We start from the raw sequence: 25,186 nt of genomic DNA on the forward strand, positions 1-25,186 counted from the left end.
TGAGCATGCACCGCTCCAGATATATAGCGGACGTCGCAGACTATGCTGTGAGTGAACGAAAGCGAAAGCATGCAAGCATGGGGTTTAGCTCGATATGCTTAGTGCGTTTGGTCATGGGTCCCCCGGATGCCCGGTAATGCCCCGCATCGATGGCTCCGGTCGTAGTAAGTTGGTGCTACGGAACGAAGTAGTCGGAAGGGGGATGGGTGGTGCGGCGTGTGGGGTGTGGGAGAGTGGGTGGTGCTTGGCTGGGTATGCAAGAGAGGAAGAGGCAGAGCTATGCACAAGTGTCTGGTGTTGGTCCCAGTTGTTGACCGGGCATCGACTCGCCCTCATCGCCCGTGCTGCCCGTGGAGTGCAAGGAGAGTGACGTTTAGACGCGGCGCTAGCGATAGCTTTTTCGGGCGGTCGTCGTACCGTCGGATCGTGGCGAGGTCAGACGGGCGATCGCACAACCGACTTGTCAGCGCCAGCACTCAGCCTTCTACGCCGCTGTCGTCAGTCAGTGAGAGGGAGGTCCGGGCCATCGTGCCGGTACTGGGCCAGTGCGGAGCGAAGGCGAGCCCAGATGCGATCGCGGCCAAACGACCGAGTGGCCAAGTCTCTCTGTCGGTGCGCGGTGCGCAGCAGGCAGTCGGGGACGCCAGGGTGTAACACCCGGTCCATCCGGGCCATCCGGAGCAGGGATGCATGGGGACCTGGGGTCGTGGGCGGAGAAGGCGGCGGGGCAGCGGGGAAGGAGCGCGGGGCCTAACTGCATTAGAGGCATGAGAGTGGTGCTAAAGAGGTACTAAAGGGGAGCGTAGTGTCGTTTAGTGTCTTCTTGGTCCTGTTCGGCATGCGGCACCTCGTCTGAAGCCCTCTGCAGCCCTCTGCAGCCGCTGATGCTGTCCAAGTTGTTTGGGCTGCGCTGCAAAGCATAGTACCCACCGAAGCTATCGAAGCTACGCAGCGTACGTGATGCCCGCGTGATATGAGGTATTACCGGTTATGTCTTGTGGCCAGTGCTTTGTGCTCTGGTCAGTGCAGTCGCATGAATGAGGACGTAAGCGTGATGTTTGCACGGTATGCTGGTGTGCACGGTGTCAGCTGACTGCAAGGGGGCGACGATCTGGAGCGACCATTCTTATGTTGCATGAACGCCGGGTTGCCTCGACAGTGTCTGGTGTTGAGGTCGTCGGATAGCATGAAGGGCTCGGCGTGTTCGGGGTTGAATGGCGGCTACCGGTGAAGGGACGAAGCCGATCCGGCAGATGCTGAGGTGATGCTGGCTGCTGACGCGATCCCTATGAGCCACCTACGCCATGGGCTTGTCTTCTCCTTGCTGCAGAGGGTCATTTCTCGCCGTGTCCTGAAGATGGCAGCACGTGGATTCTGGGACCCCACGGCGAATACTCACCGCGTCCCCGGCTACTCCGGCATTCTTCCGGTCCGCACTCCCGCTCAAACCCTTCACTAACGACGCGTCCAACTACTACGACTACTCCTCGATGCACAACGCGGCGATGCGACTAGCGCATACACGGTGGTCGCTGTCACCATGTCCGAGTAAGCTTTCATTGTCGTGCGCTACCATACTCTTGGTACCCTTCGGCACACATCTCTGACACGGCTTCGGTAGCCTCCCCGGGCTCTGGCGGCTCTGGCCGTTTCGGCTTCTTTATCATGGATGATCATTGGACCGCGCCTCCGATTCAACCTTATATACTTCACATCCCGTCCCCATTCTGACGCGACATCCATCCATCCCTCCTTCATCTCCTCATCCTTATCCTCTCCCTCCTCTCCACCGCCCACCATGAACGCTCTCTACGCCGTCGCCGACTCGCCCGTCGCCAAGCTTGTCGATGCCCTCAAGAACTACATCGTTCTCAACCCTGCCGTCTCGGGCGCCCTCCTCCTGCTGCTCGCTGGCAAGGGCCCCGAGGGTCTCCAGGAGAAGCTCCACGAGGTCCTCGCTCACATCCCCTACGATGAGTCGACCATCAAGCTCGCCCTGCAGATCCTGTTCGGCGTCGGCCTCGTCCGCAACGTGAACAGCAAGCTCTCCGAGCTCGCGCAGAACAACTGGCGCTGGGGTCCCGCCCCTGGCTGGAACTGGCCCCAGGAGATTGCCATCGTCACTGGCGGTTCTAGCGGAATCGGCCTCGGCATCACCGAGCGCTTCGCCGCCAAGGGCATCAAGGTCGCTGTCCTCGACGTGCAGGACTTCCCCAAGGCCAAGCTCGCGCCCAATGTCAAGTTCTACAAGACGGACATCACCGACCCGGTCGCCCTCAAGAAGTCGGCGGACCAGGTGCGCCGCGACTTTGGCGAGCCGACGATCCTCATCAACAACGCCGGTGTCACGCGCCCCAGCACCATCCTCGACATCAGCCACGAGTTCCTCAACACCATCTTCAAGGTTAACACAATCTGCCACTGGACGACTGTCAAGGAGTTCCTCCCTGCCATGGTGAAGCGCAACCACGGTCACGTCGTGACCATTGCGTCGGTCGCGTCCTTTGTCCCCCTCCCCGGTGGCGCCGACTACAGCTCGACCAAGGCCTCGGCGCTCGCCTTCCACGAGGCTCTCGGCGCCGAGATCAAGTTTGCCTACAAGGCCCCCAACGTGCTCACCTCGATTATCCACCCCAACTTTGTCAACACCCCGCTGGTTGCCGACTTCAAGCACGTCCTCGACAAGGGTGGCATTGCCTTCCTCACCACGGACCGTGTCGCCGACGACATTGTCAATCACGTTTACAAGCGCAAGTCGGACCAGGTCATCATCCCCGGCTCGTCGACCTTCCTCTCCACCGTCCGCTCCTGGTCCAACTGGCTCCAGATCATTGTCCGCTCCGCCGCCGCCAAGGGCCTTAACGAGCGCGTCTAGGCGCATCCTGCGAACACACAGCGCGAAGCGGGTAGCGAAGCGTGAAGCATGGCTACGCCCCGTGCAAGGCGCCAAGCACCGCGCCGAGCGAAGCACACCACCAGCGCCCTCGATCTCAAGAAGCATTCAAGATCTGGATCTGATTCAGCCCCATCCGTTGTCCGTATTGTAGTCCCAGTTCGTCCTTCGTCTGAAGTATTCCCCTCTTCGTTGGAGAAAAGTATAGCGCGTGAGTTTGACGTACGTTTACCCCGTGTGCATAGATCTCTGTAGATGATACCAGATACCATGCATGTCATTAGTAGTACAACTGAGCGAGCCCGCGTGCACGAGCGTGCTTTAGTCCGTGGGTTTATCGAGACGGGGGTGCGGTGTGGTCACGTGAGTGGCCGTGGCTCTCCTTCGAGTTGGCTAGAGCGCTCCTCTACCTCAGGCATTCCTCTTTCCGACTCCTTACGTGGACAGGTTCTGAGGCCGTAGCGAGGTAGCGAGTGGCTCGACGGCCTAGCAGCCAGCATAACGGCCGATTCGCCTAGCGGGTGTAGAAGAACCAGTCGACGTACTCTCCGTTGTCCTCGAGCTCCCTCTTCTCCTCCGGCGTCCAAGGATGGGCACGGGCAGCGTTGCGCGCAGCCTTCTTCTTGTTTGCGTACCCCGCGTAGAACCACCAAAATACTCCCGTCAGGGCCAGAAGTACCGAAAATCCGATACACACACAGTGGCCCTTAATGAACCGCGGTCCGTCCTCCTTCGGGAACAAGAACGAAGATGCAACACCTCCGCTGTTTCCACTGCACACCAGAATGCCTGTAGCAACAGATTTCTTCAAACTTCCGCCGAAGTTATTCGAGCCCCACGCGACAATGATCGGGAATGCAGGATAGATGCCGCAGGCGCCGAGGAAAAGGGCGAAGTAGGAGACGCCGGTGGAGATGTTGGCGAGGAGGAGGCCGTAGCCGACGGCGCCGACGATGCCGAGACCAATGATAAACGGGGCGCGGACCTTGCACCGGTCACTGGCCCAGCCCATGAAGATCGTGACGATGGACGCAGCGACGTAGGGGGGCACAGACATGAGCTGCGCCGAGGCGGCCTCGTATCCGAGCTGGGCGATGATGGTCGGCGAGAACAGACTGAAGCAGTACAGCGGCACGACGGCGGAGAAGAAGGCCAGGCCGAAGAAGTAGCTCTTCCAGTCGAGGAACGCGTCGCGGATAAACTTCTTCTTGTACTCGCCCGAGCACCCGTCGGTATCGAGTTTGAGGCGTTCCGTGAGCGCGGTGCGTTCAGCCGGGGTGAGGAAGCGCGCCGTGTCGGGGTAGTCGTGCATCATCCAGAAGCTCGCAAACGCGATAAGCACAGTGGCCACACCCTCAAGGATGAAGATCCAGCGCCAGCCCTCCATGCCGGCCGCGCCGTCCATGAGGTTGATGAGGCGGGCGAGGAGACCGCCAAAGGCGCCCGCCACAGTGGCGGCGGAGAAGAAGACGGCGACACGGAGCGAAATCTCGAACCGGCGGTACCACTGAGACAGGAAGAAGGCGATGCCCGGGAAGAGACCAGCCTCGGCTACTCCGAGGATGATGCGGGCTGCGAGGAGGCCGGCAAAGTTTTGCACAAAACCCATCCCGATCATCACCGCGCCCCACGCAATCATGATGATGGGGATCCACATCGAAGGCCTCCATGCCTTCATTACCATGTTTGAAGGCACTTCGAAAAGTACATAAAAGACGAAGAAGCACGCAAGACACGCCGCGTACTGTGTGGACGTCAGACCGAGGTCCTTGGACAGTCCGAAGAGGTTTGCGTTGCCAATGTTGGTTCGGTCCAGGAAGGAGAGGAGATACAGGAGCGAGACCCAGGGGATAATTCGGAGGTCACTGGGCGTCAGCGGTGCTACATGCTGTACGCAGATCAGCCCCCTGCTCGAGGCAAATCGCTCGAAGAAATGGCAGACCAGCGCGATTCCTTCGCGCCCACTTACACTTTGCGCAGCACCTTGCGCATGTTGATGACGGTCGACTCGGGGTCGTACACGCCGTCGTCGGCGGCATCGCTCAGCTTCTCATCGTACCGCACATCCGGCTTCTCGTCCACGGATGGGTATTGGGACATGGTGGTCGTCGATCCCAGGCCGGGCTTGTGGTAAAGTCAGAGGGGTGTGGGGAAGAGATGGTCCGCGAAACTTTGGAGCTAGCGTTATATACGCCGATCGTGCTAGTCCTGGGCTCCCGCTGGGCTCCGCTGGGGTTGCTGCGGGACGCAGTCTTGGTCAGCGGGGCCGATACAGGCGGTGGGATGACGCGCCGACCCCTTGCCGAACTGCCCACACTGGTGCTGGAGCTGGAGCCCGCAACAACAGCCCAGTGGCGAAGTACGCGACCAGACAGTCATTCCTTATCGCTGGCTGTTTGGGTCTGGAAGCAGCTCGTCGTTCAGGTACGCTGGCCGAGTGGGGGAGTCGCGCAACGCCTGCGCCTCGAGTGCGGGTGTCTCTCCACAGCCTCACACCCTTCGGTCCCACAACACTTCAGCTGGAATCTCCCTTTCGGGGTCTATGGCAAGGGTCGGGATGCTGTAGCGTGTGGGGTGCACTGGGGTCCCGTACAGACGACAGGAGCAGAGCTGCCCCGGACTGTGAACCTGAACTCCCCGGACCGGTACTTGCCCCTTTCCGTTCCCTGGACAGTGGAGGTTGGACACGATGAAGCACGTGAAGTTGCGATATGCGCCAGTTCATGCAGTCAAGGGCGGACGCCGCCGTCTGGCCCCTCTGCCCTCGCTCACTCGGCAATAGGACGAACTGGCGAGAGCGTGGTATCCGGGTCGGGGAGCATGGAGCAGATGGAGCAGAAGCGCAGGTCGCATGCCCCCGAGTTGCCAGAAGTAAAGTCTTGGCATACGGCATGGCCCTGGTGTTGTTCATGCTTGCCCACCTGCGGCGTCCAGGTGAGAAATACCGGTATGCCGGAGCCCACGGGTCGATGCAGGGCTCTCGGGCGGGTGCCGCCGGCTGGACGCGGCTATGGTCTGGGGTCAATCCCCGTGGTCGGGGAAACAGCCGTCAAAGGTATCCATCATTTCACGAGCCGACGCTCAAGCCAGCGCCTCCTCTCACGCCCCCCTCCACCTGATAACGCCATGACAGGTGCCCGGCACCTACCCAAGAGGGGCACCAGGTGGGGGCAGCGAAGGACGTGCGGAACAGCTGCATCAGTGCAAGGTGAAATCAGTGCCAGACTCTTCATATGAGCGCCTGATGAACGCCTCTGAGCGACCATTGCGGGCTCCATCGCTCGCTTGCTGCTTCAACCCTCGCCTCGGACTGGATCGTGGGACCAGGAGCATCGGCTGGAACTGAGGACTGTTTAGACGATGCGACGAGTTGCTGGGAGCGGATAAGCAGCATTGGGAATGGCCCTATAGCGGCTCACGCGAGTTAGACGAGGGTGAATTCCAGGTACGCGCCTGAGGTGGAGCTGGACGAGCTGGAGATGGTAAAACCGAGCGTCCGGAGCTCTCACGAGACGCTCCCGACCCTCACCGCTTCATGGGACACCTAATCAGATCAACGTGGACAGCGACAGACAACTACACGCATTTGTAGATCGACTTTTCCGATCTGTAACGGCTTTTCGCACGTGAGTGCCTTTGCCCCTTACCGGACTTGGGCCGCTCCAATTCCAGCAGTACCTCATCTCGTGGAAAACGCTCCGACTCACGCTCCTGTACTTCCGTAAACAGCTCCAACGAACCACTCACAAGCCCTCAAGCACCGACATGAGCCTGCCAGGAATCAGACACGAGCCAAAGATAAACATTGCCGAGCCAACAAACTCCCGCAAACAAACCCGGGACCTGGGGACCCCTGGGCACCATCCTTGCGTCCCGCGGGGGAGAGCGGGGAAGGAGATGCGGCTCAGGTCGCAGCAACAAGGAACAACCGCTGACACATGGTTCGCTGTCGCCGACTCCGATCCTTCCATTACTTTTGACGAGTCCGAGACATTTCGGCCCCGCTGACGTCTGCGAACGCCTTAAAAGGTGAAGATATGGGACACGATACTGATCACACTCACCCACACACACCATGACCGTCACACTCACCGAGAAGGGCGAAGTCTGGCACGACGACGTCGCAGACGTGAAGGAGCTCGACGACGGTGTCGACCGCCATCTCGTCGTGCACGAGCGACCCGAGCTGTCGGGGCTGGACGAGGTCGAGCTCGCGGCTCTCGATAAGCGGACAACACGCAAGATTGACATTCTCATGATGCCCGGTCTCATTCTCCTCTTCCTCCTCAACTACATCGACCGCTCGAACATTGCCGTCGCCAAGGTCGCCGGCGTCGACAAGACGCTCGGTCTCACGACGACGCAGTACAACACCTGCGTCTCGGTCATGTACGCGGGCTACGTCGCGTTCCAGGTGCCCTCCAACATGGTCGCGAGCCGCGTCAAGTACCCAGGTCTGTACATCTGCACGATGTGTGCGATCTGGGGCATTGTCGCGGGCTGTCATGGGGCGGTGCAGAGCTACGGCGGACTGGCGGCGTGCCGCGCCGTGCTCGGCATCGTCGAGGCGGCCTTTTACCCCGGAGCGCTGTACATGATCTCGATCTTCTACACGCGCGAGCAGATGGCACTCCGCGGCGCCATCCTCTGGGCCGGCTCGCAGCTCGGGAACGCGTTCAGCGGCCTCATCGCCGTGCCCATCATCACGCTGAATGGACGGTATGGGCTCGAAGGGTGGAGGTGGCTCTTCATCGTCGAGGGCGTCCTCACCGTCGGCTGTGCCCTCGTCGTCATGTCCTACGTCCCCAACCGGCCCGAGACGTGTCGCTGGCTCACGCCCACCGAGCGTGCCCGCCTGCTGTACCGCCTGGAAGCGAATCGTGGCACCCAAGATGGCACCTCCGAGGTTGGCAACTGGGTCGCCCTCAAACTCGCCCTCACCGACCCCAAGGCTTGGATGCTCGTTCTCATCAACCAGTTCAACTTCATCGCTGCTTCTGTGACATTGTTCTTCCCTGTCGTTACAGCCACGCTCGGTTTTTCGCGTACTGTCACCCTCGTAATCACTGCGCCGCCGTATCTTCTCGCTGTTGTCGTGATGACTTTTAACGGGTGGCACTCGGATAAACATCGGGAGCGCAGTTTCCACATTATAGTGCCGTTCCTGTTCACAATCGCGGCTAACACGATCGCCATCGCGACCCTGAATACGGGCGCACGCTATTTCGCCATGTGTCTCATGCCCGCGTCCTTCTACTCGGCCTCGACGATCGGGTACTCGTGGATTGGCATCAACATCACTGGACCCGCCATCAAGCGCTCCATCATCTTTGCGCTCGTGAATGCGTTTGGATCCACGACCTCCATCTGGACGCCGTACCTCTACTTTGCCCCGCCGAGGTACACGGCGGCTTTTGGCGTCATGCTCGCGGCGCCCGTGTGTCTCATCCTCACCACGCTCTGCTTCCGCCAGTACCTCAAGCGCCAGAACGCCAAGCTCGACCGTGGGGAGGACACGGGCATCCATGGCCCGTCCCTCGTCCAGATCGAGGCTGGGTTTCGCTACCAATTGTAGCTGGTTGGTCGTGTACAGAGGGAGGAAAGGCTGCCAGATTCATCAGAAGGAAGGGCCGGCCGCAGGTGATCGTCTCTCGTGTAAAACTATATGCATTGAAAGGTAACATGTATACTTCTGAACAACTGGCTCTCTACTGCTTCAGCTGCAGCCCAAACAGCTGCTCCGACTTGCGCGCCTGGAGGAGCTGCTGCCCAAACGGTCCAATCTCGGCCTCCGGCAGTCGACGGACCTTGATGTTCTCGTTCCCGGTGTAGTCCCACCCTCCATCGCGGTAGCTCCAGTGCCGGAGGGCGGGGGCGTCGTACGTGCCCTTGTCATTGAGACCAAGGCCCTCGGCGGCAATCCTTACGCGTACGCTGGGATGGATCGACTCGTTTGTCGTGTTCAGATACGTCTCCTTGGGCTGGAGGCTGACGGGGTCGACCTGGTGGTACGTCCCGGGCGTACGTGTGAGCTGGCCGGCAAACTTGTACACAAAGTTCTTGCTGCCCGTGATCGCCCCCAGGGCCCAGGGACGCACGGGCTTGAACTGCTCGTAGATCTCGCGGCTCGCCCAGCGCTTCTCCGAGGGGTGTTTGCGGTACCACTCCTCGATCTGGCCGATGTAGTGTCCCACGGCCTCGGGATCAAACTCGACGCCGACGCTGGCCAGCTGGTCCATCATCCACGCGAGCGTGATGTCGGCCATGCCCTGGTCGGGCTTCCCGCCGCCGACATTGCTGTGGTCCCCGGGGAACCAGCACTGGCGCAAGTCCGTCTTGTTGTTGTCGCCCAGCTCCCAGACCGCAGGCGCGAAGGGTGGACGTACCTCGTCCAGCGCCAGCGCCTGGAACGCATGCAGCATGCTTGGGGCCAGACTCGTGTCGAAGAATTGGTACCACTTGGCGGAAGGCTGGAGGTGAAGCTTGTGCATCAGCGCCGTCTGCGGAATGCCCAGCGAGCCGACCGTGTCCCACACCGCGATCGCCTTCACGGGCACGTCGGGGCGCGTCATGCCGAGGTCGGCGAGTTTCTGGCGGTACAGCGGCGCGGCGAGCGGTCCAGTCGGCTTGTCGGGAAAGGGCCGCGTGGGGAACGGATCCTTGTACGACGGCTTGTTCCAGCTCTCCATGTCCTCGAAGATGGGGTAGAAGTCCTCCATGCCCTCGCGCGTGAGGAGGCCGATCTGGCCTATGAGCCCCGCGACGGAGCGCGCCGTGAATGCACCGCGCGAGAAACCGATCAGGATAATGTCGTCCCCGGGCATGTAGTTTTGCGCGAGGAAGTAGTACGCATCGCGCACGCGCTCGGCGACGCCGATGCCGAATGCGCCGCCCAGAAGCGTGTCCGCCGTATTGGAGCCGGTGCCGACGCCGCTCTGGTAGTTGACGATCTGGACGCTGCCGTCATCGCACGCAAGGGAGAACAGGCGCGAGATCCGCGTCACGTTCGAAGGGGACGCGTCCTCGCTGTCGGCGTCGTTCCACGTCCCGTCGCAGCAGATGATGAGGCGCTTGTGCACTGGCGGTGTCGCGGTCATGGTTGATGGGTGGCAAGAAAGGTCAGAGGAGAAGTGAATGAGTTGCTTGGAGCGCCGAGCATGCCGAGCGTTATATGGAGCGCTCGAGATCTATGGCGCCCAGCGTGGTGCCAGCGGACTGGGCGGAGTCGCGCCTGATCACCTGGATTGGGGGTAGTAATCAATTGTAAAACAGAGTTTAGCGTTTCATACCGATGCGAGTGTAACGTTAACCACGCGCTTGGTGCGGCCTCCGTCCCATGACCGCGATGTCTGGCGCGGATATGGACCATGCTTTTCCACGTTCGTTGACTGCACGCGGGTCCGAACCCTGGCCGCGCACGCATTGCCGACCGGGATAATCTCGGCATAGGTCCCAGCAGTCACTGATATCACAGCATCGGCTGGCTATTTTGGACTTGCCAGTTGCGTCGTCCGTGAAGGTGACGCTGAGCCGCACTGTCGCGCAGCGCACGGGGACCGGCGCCGGAGATCTGGAACCGCAAGGACAATGCGTACCGTTCCATCCGATGCTCTGTCCGCACAGGCACCAACCTTCGACGAGCGGCGAGGTACAGATCTCGAACACCGCCCTGCGACGCAGATCCGCACGGTGAGCTTGCACAGCTCTGCCGTGCTCGGCATAGCTACGCCGGCCACAGCTCATTGTTGTGAGCGAACCACGAGCGATGACGGCGATCACCACGTTCGATGACGGCCATCTGGTCTGTCCATGCGTAACCGACCATGCCTTGTCGCAATGTCCGACCGCCGCGCCCCGGCCCACGATCCCGGCAGCTGCTGGAGAAGATATCTTGCTGAGGTGGCATGGTCCGACGGCGCACAGAGCTATCAGCCTTTGGGCTGGCGATGGTCACCAAGAAGAGATGATCGAAGAGGTCTCGGCCGTTCGACGAATCTCCACATGGCGTTCGGCACCAAGTCGTGTGGTGTTCGAAGGAGATCCGGGGACTCAAAACGAGAACGCGATAGAGGGTGACGTTTGCAACGTTGAGGGTCCAAGGGGAGGCGTCAGGTGGCTTGAGCTCAACCCTTATAAGGCTTGGTTGAAGACCGATTCCACTTGCCGAGGTGATCACGATTCAACACGCTCGCACAGCATAGCGCTGCTGATACGAGACTGATACCTCCAGGAGCACTGAGCAGGGGACTTGTAGCGGGGAGCGGTCACCCCTGGCCTTAACCAGCTCAGAACTGGTGTATGACGAAAAAGCCTCTCACCCTGTCGTTTACCTGTCCTACAGGCTGTGCCGTGATTCGGGAGTCGAAGTCTGGACGGAAGCGGTGCTTGCAGGAGAGGCACGATCCGGCAGCATGGCTGATACCACACTCACATGCCCCTTCTCTCCATCTGGTGACACAACAGGGACGGCGCCGAACGTTTAAACAGCGCGGGTGTCCCAGTTTGTCGTTGCCGGCCAGCTCAGATGGATCCCACGACAGCTAGGGCCAGAGGCGGTGGTCTGGAACCGGTGCTCAGGAGCCGTCATCGCGGGGAACGTTTGAAGGAGCTGATGTCCGGCGTACTCCAGTCGATTCCTCAACAGGAGCTCAAACCGGCCGTGCGTCGCTTCAGGACTACCAAGTGTCTGCTCGTGTGAGCACAGCTCGCAAGGGGTCTGTTTGGTCCAAGGCACGCAGCACCTCTCCCTTCAGAAGCTGAAGGAAGTTGACGCAGGGTCCCAGTCTCAACATGCATCAAGGACGAAGTGCACTTCGGGGCTGTGCCGGCTCGTGGCTGCTCGAAGTTCGTTATTGTTCCGTTATCCTTCCCACAAGGGACGGTGGGTCGTAGTGCGACGAGGTCAAACTGTGGTGGCGTTTCCGGAGTAGTTTCAAGAGTGGAGGCAGTCGCGTGCAGAAGCAGTTTCATGACCGTGTCGTGTGAAGCCACTGTTTCAGCCGAGTCGTGCGCATCCTGGTGTCGCCGTCGGTGAGCATGGCCGCTGGGGGTATCGTGATTTGCGACAACGGCTGAAGCACGAGTTCTGAGTCGGCGTTGCGTTAGCCACGACTGGATGCTGGCGATCAGGGCATCAAGGACTCATCAGCTGTCACCTCGACCCCTCCACACATCGCACCCATGTCACGACTCGGAGGGGTGGGTGCCAGGAGGACTGTCGGTCGAAGTTTCATCTGAGGGTCTCGGACCTGCGACCACCACAGCTGCTGGAGGAACGGAGATCTTGAAGGCGCTTGGCTGCTATATAAGGTGAGCTGCTGCACACGGTGAGTAGCCAACATCAGCAGCATCATCTGCCTCTCGACACCCATACACCAACTCTAGTCACTCCTTCAACCTCGACAATCTCACTCGACATGCTCGCTACTACACTCTTCTCAGCCCTGGCCGTCCTGGGCTCGTCCATGGCTGCACCGGCCCCTGATGCCGATGCCATCAACGTGGATAACTCCTCCCTGGTCGCTCGCGGAGCCGTGGGTTCAATTCCAGAGAAGTGGCCGATCTCCGGCTGGGTCGTTATTGAGGAAGGCAAGCTCGTGGGAACAGTGAAGGAGGAGCCCGTGTCGGACCCGCTTGCCGAGTGCATGGTTGAAAAGTGGGGCAAGAAGCACAAGAACGACCAGGGCGAGTACGTCAACGGTTACATCAAGTGCCGGCAGACGACCAAGCGGGCTGCCTGGGATATCCGGCGCATGGGCGACCCGGCCGACTGCAGGACAGAGAACAAGACGGAGACGTGGTCCCTCAAGGAGGGACAGACGACCGAGTTCAAGGTCGATGCCAAGGTCGAGGGCGCGTTCAAGATGTTCTCGGTTAACATGGGTGCTTCGTTCTCCAAGACCAACAGCAAGGAGCAGGGGTACACTAAGACCGTCAGCTGTAACCCTACCTTCAAGGATATCAAGTGTCAGATTGCGTCGCAGGCTGTCATCGAGATGGAGACTATTGAGGGCTGGGTTCGCCTGCCGCCTGGTGACGTTGACAAGAATGACAAGCAGAAGAAGTACTCCAACTGGCAGGGCGTGAACAAGGACGACCCCCTTCTCGGAATTGACGACCAAGGGAAGAGGGAGCATTACCGCCACATCGACTATGATAACTACGCGGACGGCTGGAACAACTGGGAGGGCCTTGGACAAAGGGAGTGCGTCGATATCATCGACAACAAGTCGTACAAGGCTACCCGCCTCATCGACAAGTAGTCTGTAGGGATGAGATAGACTGCCTGAACAATGCATGAGAATTGCCGTTGAAAGGACCACATACACAGTGTGCATCCAGCGGGCTAGACGTCTGGTCCCATGCAGCCTTCATGAGCCTCAGTGAGGCAGTGCTCGTGCGCCCAGCCCGTGACCGTCTTGCTCTTGCTCCTCAAGCGCTCGAGCGTCTTGTCAAGGTGTGGGATAGGAACGCGGGCTCCAGTCGGGTGGGGGTGCATACCTTGGCATGCGTCGCGGTAGGCCTCAACGGCGGTGATGAGGTGGGGGTGGTGAATGTACCGCAGGCCAATGGCGAGGAGGGCAAACTGCTTCGCGCAGTGGTAGAAGCGGCCGTTTCCTTCACCGAGACGGAGACAACCTTGCGCGAGCCGAGTCAGGAGTTTGCCCTGTTCTTGTGCAAGGCCGAGTTCGGACGCCTTAGCCCCCGTGAACAAGCAGGGTGAAGCGTGGAAGGGCGCCAGTCCCATCAGCCTTGCCATCCAGATCAGATGAGCGGTCGCCTCAGCTGCCCACAATCGGTCTCCCCACTCTTTCCCCCACTCCTCCTCCCAATCTTCCACACCGTTCTCGCGCTTGTCGTAGTGGTTCTCCAAGGGCTGCAGCAGCGAAACAGGGTCGTTGGCGATGTCGGCGGGGTCCACCATGATATCCGTTCTCATGGCGTCGAAACGATTGAATGCCATGAACCGGCCCTTGATCGGCAGTGTCGTCTCAATCAGCAAAGCAGTGTCGTATACTATCACGTAGAGCTGATAGCGCTCCTCGAGATCCCTGAGTAGCATGGCACGGGCGAGGTCCTCGGGCGTGGATGTGCTAGCACGCTCCAGCCTTCCCCTCAGTGTTGTAAGCTGGAGAACGATGTCCCAGTGGTTGGACAGCTCAAAAGGATACCGACCCCAGAGCCGTTTGTTGAGTGACTTGTCGGACTGGTCCATGACCTTGTCGGTGACGTTGAGGCGTTGGATTGGGAGGGAGTCGCCGCCGGTGGTGAACACGGAGAAGAGACGGCCCTCGGGAGGCTCCTTGATGTGGTCGGCCAGGTAGAGCATGATGGGGTCGTTGATGGAGAGAAGAAGGAAGACAAGAGACAGAGTTAGTAGAGGAGGTTAGTCAACCTTCGTTATGTTGCCACCCACACGCATGGCCCGTGCTGCGCCAATCATTGTCTCACCCACTGTGCATTGCCGTACAACGACGGCGCAAAGAGGGCGCAAGGACTACATGCACCCCTCGTGCACCGCAGTGAGACAGTGCTCGTGCGCCCACGCGTCGGGGTTGGCAGCCTTCTTCTCCATCCTCTGGATCAGCTTGCGAATGTCGTCGAGGTGAGGTTTGGGTGGGTTGCCGAGGGAGAGGTGATGGATATGGCCGCGTGCGCTTAGTTCGTAGTGGGCGTCGCGATACAGACAGATGGTCTTGATGAGGAGGCGGTGGCTGATGAAGCGGGTCTCGATGAGCATCACCGCGAACTGAAGGCAGCGCAACAGGAAGCGGCAGTCATCGTGCCCTACACGGAAGCAGACGAGGGCACAGTTGTACAAGAGCGAGGCGTGGAGTTGGGCTACGCCGCTTGAGAATGCTTGCTCGGCGGTCAAGACGTCGGGGTATGGGTGCCAGGGCGCGATCTCGAGGAGGAGTCGCATGTAGGTGCGAAGTATGGCGCCGAGCAAGAAGATGCGCTTTTCAATGAAGGAGTGGATCTTCGCGCTTTCTGTGTACCCGTGCTTGGCAGCCTCCAGCTTGGCCACAGCCTCCAGGATGGGCGAGACCTCGTGGCGCTTCTTCACCTCTGCGATCTCGGGCGCGACGTACACGTCCAGCACGTCACGGTAATTGGCGCCGCGGCGAGTCTCCGGCGGGCGGTTGACCACGCCACGGTCCTCGAGCTCCTTCGAAACGACCTTGGTGAGGACGAGGAGACGCACGCGCTGTTCGGTGGCGTGTGACCCCAGACGAGTGGAGAGGGCTCCGAGAGTGAGCGCTTCAGGCTGGATGGGGCCCGTGACAACGGCAAACAGGCCCGGGCCTTGCCTCCAGACTGTCTCAATGGGCGCGTCGGCAGGATAGAGCGACCAGAGCTGCTTGTTGAGAGACTTGTCCTCCTGGTTAAGAACACGGTCGTTGACAGGCATGCGGCTCGGGAGTTCCACATCGCCGCCGGCAGTGTATGATGAGCCGAACGTCGAGACATCATACCACTGCACCGGGGGATACTCGTCGGCTTTCTGCTCGGTCGCTGGAGCTGGGACCAAGGCGGTGGAGCCGCCGCCCAGGTTCTTGTCGATGCTTTCGTCGGCACTAATGGGTTGAGTGTCGTGCTCGCCGCTTTCAGGCTCTGGCTGTGGCTCCTGCGAGCGTTCGGGCCGTTTGGGTCGCTTGTAGTGCTTCTTCTTAGGCATGCTGAAGGAGGTGACTTGATGATGGATGATGAGGAAGATGCAAGTTTTGGCGTGTTCCTTCAATGAGTAGCGGCACTGCAAAGGCCGATTGAAGCGAGGGCGCAGTCGAGGCGTCATCTGTGAGTCACAAAACCTTAGTGCAATGTCATCATGGTCCTGTGCACTGTCATGTACATGCATGGTAGGCCCACATCCAGATTACCTCTCCTCGCGATTGGGGGTTGCAAAGCTTTGTCAGAAAGCAAGCTCTTGCCAGCCCGTTACATGCATCCCTCGTGCGCGGCCGTCAGGCAGTTCTCATGCGCCCACGCGTCGGGTTTGGTAGCCTTTGCTTCCATTCTCTTGATGAGATCGCGCGTGGCGACGAGGTCAGGTCTGGGAGCCCTGTCGATATCGGGCAAGTGGCCATCATGTCCTCCAGAAGTGATGGCGACGTGGGCGACATGGTGCAGCTTGACAGCCATAATGAGCTGGCGGTGGGTGATGTAACGAGTTTCGATGAGGAGGGCCGAGAATTGGATGGAGCGAAGCCAGAGTCGGCAGTGGTAGTGACCCAGGCGGTACGACAGCAGAGCGCACTCGTAGAGAAGACCGGTGTACATCTGCGCAAGACCTGTCGCGAATGCCTGTTCGGCCGTCATGACGTCGGGGAACGGGTGCCATGGGGCAAGTTCCAGCAGGTCACTCAGGACCGCGCGCAGCTCAAGACCCCAGATCAAAGGTGGTTGCAGTGTCTTGGCGGCCTCAGATTGGTGCCGGTCATCCATCATGGAGTTCACTTTAGCCAGTGCCTCCTCTACGGACACCACGTGGTGAAGCTTCTTGGGCATGGCCAAGAGGAGTGAAACGCCCTTCTTCAGTTGGTTCACGAAGTTGCTGTGACGGCGCGACTTGGGACCACAGTTGTAAACGCCGACAGCCTCAAGGTCTTCCAGTGTGATGTTGTCGAGGATCATCATTTGCAGGCGCTGATCCGCGGCCTGCCAGCCGAGACGACGCGAAAGCTCGTCGAGGGGAACACAAGCGGGGTCGAAAGACTCAAGTGCAGAGAGATGCAGTGCCGCTCCTTGCTCCATGGCCGCTTCGCTGCTCAGCTCCACCGGGTACAGTGCCCAAAGTTGCTTGTTCAAAGACTTGTCTGTTTGGTTGAGAACGGCCTCATTGACGGGCAGACGATCCGGAAGGTCCAAGTCACCTCCGGCCGTGCACGGGGAGCTGTATGTCCCGCCTTCGTACCAGGTCATCGGGGGATACAGTGGCGAGGAACATTGGGCGTGGGCCAGCTGTGTAGCATTGTTGGGATTGGTTCTGAGGGGAAGGGCTGGGGCACTATCCTCAGCAGGCTGCTGGAGGTTGCCCTGCTCGTTGGAGTGGCTCTTGGGAAGCTTCTTCTTCGGCATGGTGTCGAAAGCGAACGTTGCCAGTCGTAAGTCGTGAATGGGGAAGACGCAAGAGGAAAAGGTGTCGAAAGCATGGCACTGTCAACCCGGGAAGTCCTCGAAGGGCGCATCTGGGGCGCAGATCAACGCGCTAGGTCCAGAAGGGCCTGTGGACCTGTCGTTGACGGAGCGAGGAAGACAGCTGTCGTGAGCTTGCTTGACAGGACCAGCTTTCCTAACCCCTTTTGTCAACAAGTTGGTCGGTCGTCATATCCAAAAGCTTGACATTGAAGGAGGGAGGATGCAGAGGATGGAGTGCTCGAGGGCGAGGAGAGTCTTGTAGGGCTGTAATGAGAAGGTGTTGGCTGGCAACGGTGTTGTTTACGGAGACCTGTGCGTGCCGATCCGATCACGATCGGAATCAAATTCGCCGAATCCAGTCACCCGATCGGCGTCTTGATGCTCCCGAGCCTCTACTCGGCCATTCCTCGCCGGACACGGCGGAACCGCGCTTCGTCAGTCCTCCGTAAGCGATGTCATCTCTGCAAACGACGGCACAGCGAATGACAATTGAGTGGGATGGTGGGTGGAAGTAGAGTTAACACGGTGCACGCGTTGCAATGGACGCGATGATGCCAAGGCTGCGCCGGGTGACGATCTGAATTGGGTTTCATGTCGCAGGGTTCACCACGTGGCTGATCTGGACGACCCACTGTTATCAGCTCGGGTCTGATGCCTATGAGGGCGGTGTAACGTGTCGATCGCCGGCGGGTCGCCATTGACGTCAACGCTCTTGTCGCGCCTGGCGCGTCACAAGACGCAGCACCAGCGCGCAGTCAACTCCAGAGTGAGACACCACTTGAAGTATATAAACCTAGACGCTCACTTCTCGATCGCCCCATCTCCCTCTTCATCTCAACTACCACCAAAACACACCAAACACCATGGACAACATCCTCAAGCAGGCCCAGGGCGCTCTCGGCGGCGCTGGCGGACAGCAGCAGCAGGGAGGCGAGCAGCAGCAGGGTGGCGGTGGTGGTTGTGAGTATCTTCTAATGATCGCACGAGCTCCCCCCTTCCCAACGTCTCTACCTTCCGTTCGTCCCGCTTAGCCCATTACGCTTGCTCCCTAACCAGCACGGGGCCCCTTTGTTGGGCCGTGACGGCTACAGACCTCACGGTGGCGGCAGGTAGGCGAGGGTTTTGCAGAAGTCCGATGTGTGCCCATCCTCCATAGTCTTGACCAGCTGCCGCTGGTCTCACGAAGCTTAAGCTGACCCCAGTCAACCTCGGCAACACCATCCAGAACCTCCAGAACGGCGGTAACATCGGCGACTCGCTCAACTCCATGGCCGGCGGTGGCAAGCAGGGCGAGGCCAACGAGGACTACCTCGACAAGGGCATCGACCTCGTCCAGCAGCACGCTCTTGGACAGGGCCCCCAGGACAACGAGACTGCTATTGAGCAGGCTAAGGATAAAGCAATTGCTGGAGTTATCCGCGACAAGTACAAGACCGCGACTGGTTCTGAGTTCCCCATCCACCAGAAGGACCAGAACTTCGGCGGTGTGTAAGGCGGCGCGAAAAAATGGCGAAAATTGATGCGAAATTGAAGAAGTTAGGCCGTTTTTCGTGTTTGTGGCACTCGCAGCTGGCAGGGATAGCACTGACACATCTACTGACGCTAGCGAGTGGTTTGGAGGCGGTTTGGAGACGATTGAAGAGGGGGTTATGGAGTGAGAGACGATCGAAGAGGAAGGTTGAACTGAAAGTGGCACAGCTGTGGCGCCACTCGACGGTGCCACACGGCTTGTGGCACGCCACAATGGACGAGGAAGGCACATATTTGCTGTCTGCTTCGCGCAAATTCGCATGCGCGGAGACGAGTGCAGCTCTGAGGATGACAAAACCATGCGCCTCGGAATTTCCGGAAATTTTCTGAATTCTCTTCGGACATGCCACTGACTGAGTTCCGTCCGTCGGTGCTATGCCGCCATTCGCTTATCAACGTAGGTGACTCATCGCAGCCGGTGTGATGCACCCTCATCCTAGGCACAGAGCAGTCTTGCACTTGTCGCGGCCCACCACAAGTCACAGCCCGAAAGGTTAAAAAGGGACAGTCTTGGACCACCCAATCCTCGTCCTTCCTCGACGCCTTCTCAGCGTCTTCCTGTTGTGCTAGATAGGTCCGACTGGGAATCGAACCCAGATTACAAGAATCAGAATCTTGTGTACTAACCGTTATACGATCAGACCGATGGTGGACGGTGAGTGCTGCGCAATTTCGGCGTCGGCGTCGGAACTCCGGTCCCGCTGGAACCGCCGCGCTGTGTCAAGAGTCAGACTGGCCCGCGCTGATTGAGAAGGGGTTGCCTTCAGCGGCGAGTTTGACGGAGCTGCCCCCTGACATCGGCAAGGTTGCGCATAACAGAGATCCGGGTACCCTCCGTTGTCGTCTGGGACTGTCAAACGCCACAGGCCTCCTCATCCATTCCTGACGCTCTCCCCACCCTCGCTTTGGCCTCCAAAAGCAAACAGAGCTTCAAGGAAGTAAAAGATTCTCCGCCAGGGAGTCGAACCCTGCTCTATCGCGGTCACTGGAGGCTCTTGCGAGCTCAGGTGCTCTCTCTTGAGAGGCGATTATACTAACCGATATACTAGCGAAGAGGCTATGCATGCTGCCGGGCGCATGCGCTGTCGGTGACACCGGTGCCACCGCGCACATCCATGATGCGACGAAGAGTAGACCTGTATGGATAGGTCGTGAGAAGAGGTGGGACAGACCGTTGGTTGCGTCCCCTATTGATCATGCGTGAAGGCCGCCTCGGGTGATCAGGCACGTGACCACCCACCCAGTTCATGACGCGACGCGAAGTGGAGGTCAATCTCGCAATCACTTCATCCCTCTCAACCACGTCGAAAGCATCGGTAAAGCAAGGATGCTTTCAGTTGCTCACATTAGCGAACTCTCTGGGTCTGGTAGCTCTGAGGTAGCGACCTGACCTCTCAGCCTCGCTCGCCTCTCGAGTAGGATACGTCACACGCCCTCACAACGCCTTCCCTCCCCCTCCGTCCTCCGTCACCATGCCTACCAGGAAGAAGCAACAGGAGATGAAGGGCCAGAAGCTCGACACTGAACCGCCGATGTTCTCAAGCAATATCGCTGGTATCATGGCCCTTTCCCCGCAGACCAAGTATGAGAGCGGCAACTTCAACTCCGAGTTCACCACTGGCGGCGACACCTTCCCCATCGAGCGCTTGAATATCACCGACAAGGTTCTGGACCAGTCTGACAAGTCGCTGAACCGCAAACTGTGGGAGTCGTTCCCTGTCAACAAGCACCTAGACGACATCAAGAAGATGGGCCAGGAGGCCATGGTGCACACGGCCATGGCGATGCACATGGGCAATGCCAACATTGCCGAGCTCCTCCCCGTCCACGCCAGGGACCAGCGCGCGCAGCTGTTCATCATTATCTACGGCGTCTGCTCCTTCATTGAGGGGGAGCAGGGCTCGCTCCTCGCCTCGGTCATGCAAGACATTGCCATGCGCAAAGCCAAGAATCGCATCGACCCCATCGCGACCGTCGTCGCTGAAGTCGAGGCGAAGAAGGACGAGGCAAATGACCTATTCCGCAGCATCAACCTCGCACCCAACAAGGACCGTCGCACTGTCGACGCTCTTATTGCCTACATTCGTGCCCTTCTTGCTCTCGCTCCCTGGTACGCTTCTCCACTGGTCTTCTCAGGCAAGCAAGCTTTCGACTTCGGCATTGCTCAGCTGCAGTCCGCGCTGCTCCTCAACATCGCCATCGCGTGCCAATACCTCGGCGATGCCGACCCCCGCTTCTACCGCAAGGCAATGCAGTTTGCGTCCCTCATCATCGAGATGCGCTACGTCAAGCACAAGACGCTCATGAAGGCTATCCAGATTCTCAACTCGAACCGCAACGAGCTCTGCAGAATCGTTGGCGAGTCTCCCGGCGCCATGCCCCGCATCGTGCAGGAGACTTTGACGAAGATGGAGGCCAAGGCGGCCGATGGGTGGGCGCACGAGAACTGCCGCACGGCGAAGCACGAGGGGTGCATGTAGAGTGCAGGTATGCATGGTTCGAGCCGTCGGGTTCATCTGGTCGAGCAAGACTACCGATCTGGTGGAGGTGTGGTTAGTGCCTGATGCCCCGTGCACGCCCTCTGATGACTACCACGCCTTATATTCTCACTTTGTTCTTCTTCCTAGAGGCTCACCATCGCCCTCCTTTCTATCACCGCGCTCCAGTATGCCCAGGCTCCCGACAATGCAGTTCTCCCAGATCGGGGAGGGAGCTTTCGAAATCTCCAACACGCTCGTCTACTCCCCGAACACGATCTACGAGAACGGCGACTTTGCCTCTCCGTGCACATCCGGGGGTGACACTATGCCCATCCTGCAAAAGCTCAACGTGACCGACAAGGTGCTCGACCAGACGGACAAATCCCTGAACAAGCGGCTGTGGGCGCTGTACCCCGTCGACAAGCCCCTGGCCGAGATCAAGGCGGTCTTTCGCGAAGCCCACTTCAAACTGGCCGACTGGCCCCTCGCAACGCGCGACGACATCATCAAGGCGGTCCCCGTGCACGACCGGGACCAGAGGCACCAGCTGTACATCCTCATCCATGCCGTATGCCAGATCATCGAGGACGAGGCGCTGCGCCGCGTCCTTGCCCCGCTGCTGGACAGATCATCTGACCCCAAGTTCTACAACCACGTCGAGCCCGTGCGTGAGGCGGTACCCCGCCTGAATGCACAGAAGGACCGCGCCAACGCTCTCCTACGCGCGGGACAGCGCGGATCCCTCGACAAGCAGTTTGAAGCACTCGTGCTCTACCTCCAGACCGTCCTCGAGCTGGCGCCCTGGCATCCCTCGCCCCTCCTGTTCACGGGGAAGCAGGCGCACGAGCTCGGCGTTGCGCAGCTGTATGGCTCGCTGCTCAGCAATATCGCGCTCGCCTGTTGTCTGCTCGGCAAGGCTGACCCGCGCTTCTACCGCAAGTCGATGCAGTTTGCGAGTCTCGTCATTGAGATGCGCTACGCAAGGCACAAGACGCTCATGACTGCCATCAAGACGCTGAACAATGCGCGGACGGAGCTCTGCAGGGAGACCATGTTCATGGACCCTGGTGACACGCCGGGGCTTGTGCAGAAGGCACTCGAGAAGATGTCGACGAAGGCGCACGACGGATGGGCGCACGAGAAGTGTCTGACCGCTAAGCATGAGGGATGCATGTGACCTGCGAGGGTTAACCCATCCGCAACCCTGCGAGCTCTGAGCTGCACAGCGACAGGAATGGGTGAGACAGAAGACTCTAGGCACCGTTGCTATCCAGCGCACTCACTCCGCACTCAACTCCCCCCTCTGTACACTGCTGTGTGCAGTCTGGTATGCAGCCTGGTTGTTGGTCTTCTGAGGAAACGTGACGCAGGCACCGCTGGATGCTGTGCAATGGAATATGCGCTTCACTGGTTGAGACTCTTTCCAAGCTTCTCTGAGATCCCGTTGCCACGTCTGGGGCTGTCACAACGTTGTGACTGCTCTACTCCTAGATTCCCTTCTCCTTTCGGCGGGTGGTTCTGGACTACGGTTTTGGACTACCTCGGTCTCAGGTTAATGCGTGGATACACGAGTACTTCCTGCTGCTCGGAAAGCGCGATACCATTCGCGCCTGTATAAAGACCTGGGCCGCAGGGACGTGCATTATTGTGGCCTAGCTCCCTCTCCTGCCCTTCACTCGCTCTCTCCGCCGCTTTACACACCACCCTGCTCCCTGTCTGCCTCGGTGGGTCGACTTGAACCATCGTCCACACTGACATCCAGGTCACGTCTCCTCGGTCTACAGTAGGCGAGAGAGTCCCAGATACGGTCTGACTTCCAGAAATGCTCATTCTCCGTCTCGCCGCTCTCGCAAGCCTCGCGGCGGCAGTGCCACTTCCAAACCCCAAGCCTGACCCCCTTCCCGAACCTGCACCTTTGAAGGTTTCACACACTTGGGCCATGGATGAATCCGCGCCCGATAGCACCGACGGTGAGGCGGCCCCCGCCGGCCCCGAGAACGCCGGATGGATGTTCGACTGGAACAAGCTGTTGGACTGGTTCCGCTCCCACTCGTCTGAGGTGGACGCTGGTCAGAGCTAATCGCTTCTTGCGCTGATCGCGTGCCGGAGGGTCCTACCCCCTGTTCTTTGCCTCCCACTTTCGTCACGCCCTCACGCTAAGTTTTGTTATGCACAACTATGACTCTGCTTTGCAAGCGCTCTTGTGCAGCCACCTTCCTTAGCCACACATTTCATACCGTCTGCGCGACCCACATCCCCGACAGAGATTCGACAACAACGACTCCTCGCCCTGTCTAACCTCTCTCGCCTCTCATCGACCACCTTTCCTATCTTGCAGAGCACCGATCGGCGCAATTCTCGGCGTCGGGGCCGCGGCGACACGCGCGGAATCGGCTCTGGGCGCATTACCACCGTCGGTCTGATCGTATAACGGTTAGTACACAAGATTCTGATTCAGCGAGTCGTTCTTGTAATCTGGGTTCGATTCCCAGTCGGACCTATGGACCCTGCCTGAGTATAGGGAGCAAGGGCTACCCTGGGACTACTTGCAGCGCGAGGGGGTGGGGGAAGATCCGCCCCCCTATTGTTGTTTTGGACCGCATATCAGTGCGAGGAGGGGTGGAAAGGTCCGTGCATGCATTCCGTCACAGCCGTGTAAGGAATCAAGCGCCAGTTGCGATGCGCAGCGTGGAGGAAGATAGGAGATACTTGTGAAAGCATTCGCAGCGACGTGAGGAGAATGGTGGTGCATAGTGGTGAAAAGGAGAAGAAGTGCCACTTCGGGCAGGGACGCTTTCCACAGACCACTAGCATACCTGATCAGTCGCACTGCTTCGTCCTATTATGCATGACATGGGGCCAGTCTGAAGGGCTCACGTGTGAAGAAGTGGGCCGTCTCCTGCCTGGTGCGCCGGTGAACGTCTGGTGTGCGGATGGACGGCGCCTGGGACAAACTCAGCTTGGCGCCGCCGAAACGGACCGTCCTAGTTGCTGCAATCGGTCGAAACCACGTCTGCCATTCCCACCGTCGTTGCGCGCCATGCTCCATATCCTTCAGACGTCCGTCCCTCTGGAATGACAGGGAGCCGCCGTTTCATCCTCTTGGAATCCAGTAGGCTTCCTTGCGCCCCTCGGCGTCGGAACTTCGTCCCGTGCGCCCTCGCCCCCGCCGGCGCCGCGCCGAGTCTCCGCAGCGTGCAGTGCGCCCGTCGGTCTGATCGTATAACGGTTAGTACACAAGATTCTGAGGTTGTCTTCGTTCTTGTAATCTGGGTTCGATTCCCAGTCGGACCTCACTACCACACGCTCGCTGCTCGCTGGCGAAGGGGGAGCGCGGGATGGCCAATGGGCCGACCTCGCTGTCCTTTTTCTTGAGTTCCGAATTTCTCGATGTTTCGGCGGTTGTGGCGAATTTGAAGGGAACCACGGTATGCATATGGCACCTGGATAGTCGCGCAGATACTTCACAGATGGTGAGCTCTGCACACTATGGGAGTCGGTGTGGTATGAAGGGAGGTATGGGGAGCATCGGGAAGCCGTCGAGAGGCTGGCCCTCAACTGTTCAGATGGTAGTACTGTACTTAAACCTGCATGTGAAGGGGGAATAAGAGAGATCTCATCTATCCATCAGGTGTCTCGGAAAGTCTATGCCTCCGAGGATCATGAGGACAACCTCCTGGCACCTCGACCAGTAAGAGCGACCGTGATTGCAATGCCGCACATGCATGTCTGGATTGATATGCATGCTCACTGACATCAGAGGCGCCTGAAGCTGCATCGACCCCTGCAGACGGACACTTGGAGTGCCATGCAGCCACCACATACCGAGGGTGTGGGAACCGGAATCGTGTCGGCCGAAGTGGTCGAAGGAGTGGCGGGCTCGGCGACATCTTGTGGTGGTGGCACTCGGGTGGAAGCGCCGTGCGCGGGTGATGGGCGAAAAGCGTCTACTTAGTGAATCGGAGACCTCTCCGCTTCGCGAGTACGGCCTGCGAGCTTGAGGGCTATGAATTGAAGCTTCCCCTTTCGCCTGCCTACTGAACAGCTTCACTGGAGTCCGGGACGTCATTCATCGAGACAGCTTGACATTCTCCATGAGAGGTGTAGCAGAATAAGGTGGCGTTAATCATTCATGATTTCATTG

At 59.3% G+C, this 25,186-nt stretch overlaps 13 protein-coding genes and 4 non-coding genes across 17 annotated transcripts; 10 read left to right on the forward strand and 7 right to left on the reverse strand.

Moving 5' to 3' along the window:
* Window positions 1-1,798: 1,798 nt before the first annotated feature.
* Window positions 1,799-2,875, forward strand: A1Q1_05574 (dehydrogenase/reductase SDR family member 8 precursor; the record flags this gene model as incomplete). The annotated part of the gene is made up of 1 exon (XM_014320783.1): window positions 1,799-2,875. The coding sequence occupies one exon, from the start codon at window positions 1,799-1,801 to the stop codon at window positions 2,873-2,875; it is 1,077 nt and encodes a 358-aa protein (XP_014176258.1).
* Window positions 2,876-3,407: 532 nt separating this feature from the next.
* A1Q1_05575 (uncharacterized protein) lies at window positions 3,408-4,993 on the reverse strand (the record flags this gene model as incomplete). Its single annotated transcript, XM_014320784.1, has 2 exons — window positions 3,408-4,758; window positions 4,863-4,993. The coding sequence occupies 2 exons, from the start codon at window positions 4,991-4,993 to the stop codon at window positions 3,408-3,410; spliced, it is 1,482 nt and encodes a 493-aa protein (XP_014176259.1).
* A 1,975-nt stretch (window positions 4,994-6,968) lies between these two features.
* Window positions 6,969-8,468, forward strand: A1Q1_05576 (nicotinamide mononucleotide permease; the record flags this gene model as incomplete). The annotated part of the gene is made up of 1 exon (XM_014320785.1): window positions 6,969-8,468. One exon carries the CDS (start codon window positions 6,969-6,971, stop codon window positions 8,466-8,468), a length of 1,500 nt encoding a protein of 499 aa, XP_014176260.1.
* A 133-nt stretch (window positions 8,469-8,601) lies between these two features.
* A1Q1_05577 (uncharacterized protein) lies at window positions 8,602-9,990 on the reverse strand (the record flags this gene model as incomplete). Its single annotated transcript, XM_014320786.1, has 1 exon — window positions 8,602-9,990. The coding sequence occupies one exon, from the start codon at window positions 9,988-9,990 to the stop codon at window positions 8,602-8,604; it is 1,389 nt and encodes a 462-aa protein (XP_014176261.1).
* Window positions 9,991-10,480: 490 nt separating this feature from the next.
* On the forward strand, window positions 10,481-11,173 carry A1Q1_05578 (uncharacterized protein; the record flags this gene model as incomplete). The annotated part of the gene is made up of 3 exons (XM_014320787.1): window positions 10,481-10,582; window positions 10,632-11,061; window positions 11,124-11,173. 3 exons carry the CDS (start codon window positions 10,481-10,483, stop codon window positions 11,171-11,173), a joined length of 582 nt encoding a protein of 193 aa, XP_014176262.1.
* Window positions 11,174-12,309: 1,136 nt separating this feature from the next.
* Window positions 12,310-13,155, forward strand: A1Q1_05579 (uncharacterized protein; the record flags this gene model as incomplete). The annotated part of the gene is made up of 1 exon (XM_014320788.1): window positions 12,310-13,155. The coding sequence occupies one exon, from the start codon at window positions 12,310-12,312 to the stop codon at window positions 13,153-13,155; it is 846 nt and encodes a 281-aa protein (XP_014176263.1).
* Window positions 13,156-13,238: 83 nt separating this feature from the next.
* A1Q1_05580 (uncharacterized protein) lies at window positions 13,239-14,222 on the reverse strand (the record flags this gene model as incomplete). Its single annotated transcript, XM_014320789.1, has 1 exon — window positions 13,239-14,222. The coding sequence occupies one exon, from the start codon at window positions 14,220-14,222 to the stop codon at window positions 13,239-13,241; it is 984 nt and encodes a 327-aa protein (XP_014176264.1).
* A 168-nt stretch (window positions 14,223-14,390) lies between these two features.
* Window positions 14,391-15,572, reverse strand: A1Q1_05581 (uncharacterized protein; the record flags this gene model as incomplete). The annotated part of the gene is made up of 1 exon (XM_014320790.1): window positions 14,391-15,572. One exon carries the CDS (start codon window positions 15,570-15,572, stop codon window positions 14,391-14,393), a length of 1,182 nt encoding a protein of 393 aa, XP_014176265.1.
* Window positions 15,573-15,832: 260 nt separating this feature from the next.
* On the reverse strand, window positions 15,833-16,972 carry A1Q1_05582 (uncharacterized protein; the record flags this gene model as incomplete). The annotated part of the gene is made up of 1 exon (XM_014320791.1): window positions 15,833-16,972. One exon carries the CDS (start codon window positions 16,970-16,972, stop codon window positions 15,833-15,835), a length of 1,140 nt encoding a protein of 379 aa, XP_014176266.1.
* Window positions 16,973-17,895: 923 nt separating this feature from the next.
* On the forward strand, window positions 17,896-18,690 carry A1Q1_05583 (uncharacterized protein; the record flags this gene model as incomplete). Its single annotated transcript, XM_014320792.1, has 3 exons — window positions 17,896-17,992; window positions 18,235-18,516; window positions 18,566-18,690. 3 exons carry the CDS (start codon window positions 17,896-17,898, stop codon window positions 18,688-18,690), a joined length of 504 nt encoding a protein of 167 aa, XP_014176267.1.
* A 444-nt stretch (window positions 18,691-19,134) lies between these two features.
* On the reverse strand, window positions 19,135-19,206 carry A1Q1_t468. The gene has a single exon. It is a non-coding gene; the product is annotated as a tRNA-Gln (tRNA).
* Window positions 19,207-19,508: 302 nt separating this feature from the next.
* On the reverse strand, window positions 19,509-19,617 carry A1Q1_t467. Its single transcript has one exon. It is a non-coding gene; the product is annotated as a tRNA-Glu (tRNA).
* A 417-nt stretch (window positions 19,618-20,034) lies between these two features.
* On the forward strand, window positions 20,035-21,042 carry A1Q1_05584 (uncharacterized protein; the record flags this gene model as incomplete). The annotated part of the gene is made up of 1 exon (XM_014320793.1): window positions 20,035-21,042. One exon carries the CDS (start codon window positions 20,035-20,037, stop codon window positions 21,040-21,042), a length of 1,008 nt encoding a protein of 335 aa, XP_014176268.1.
* A 205-nt stretch (window positions 21,043-21,247) lies between these two features.
* Window positions 21,248-22,219, forward strand: A1Q1_05585 (uncharacterized protein; the record flags this gene model as incomplete). The annotated part of the gene is made up of 1 exon (XM_014320794.1): window positions 21,248-22,219. The coding sequence occupies one exon, from the start codon at window positions 21,248-21,250 to the stop codon at window positions 22,217-22,219; it is 972 nt and encodes a 323-aa protein (XP_014176269.1).
* Window positions 22,220-22,864: 645 nt separating this feature from the next.
* Window positions 22,865-23,122, forward strand: A1Q1_05586 (uncharacterized protein; the record flags this gene model as incomplete). The annotated part of the gene is made up of 1 exon (XM_014320795.1): window positions 22,865-23,122. One exon carries the CDS (start codon window positions 22,865-22,867, stop codon window positions 23,120-23,122), a length of 258 nt encoding a protein of 85 aa, XP_014176270.1.
* A 336-nt stretch (window positions 23,123-23,458) lies between these two features.
* Window positions 23,459-23,542, forward strand: A1Q1_t423. Its single transcript has one exon. It is a non-coding gene; the product is annotated as a tRNA-Gln (tRNA).
* A 711-nt stretch (window positions 23,543-24,253) lies between these two features.
* On the forward strand, window positions 24,254-24,336 carry A1Q1_t424. The gene has a single exon. It is a non-coding gene; the product is annotated as a tRNA-Gln (tRNA).
* The last annotated feature ends 850 nt before the right edge of the window (window positions 24,337-25,186 follow it).

Source organism: Trichosporon asahii (assembly GCF_000293215.1).
Source record: "Trichosporon asahii var. asahii CBS 2479 unplaced genomic scaffold scaffold00075, whole genome shotgun sequence".
Classification (NCBI taxonomy): Eukaryota; Fungi; Basidiomycota; class Tremellomycetes; order Trichosporonales; family Trichosporonaceae; genus Trichosporon; species Trichosporon asahii.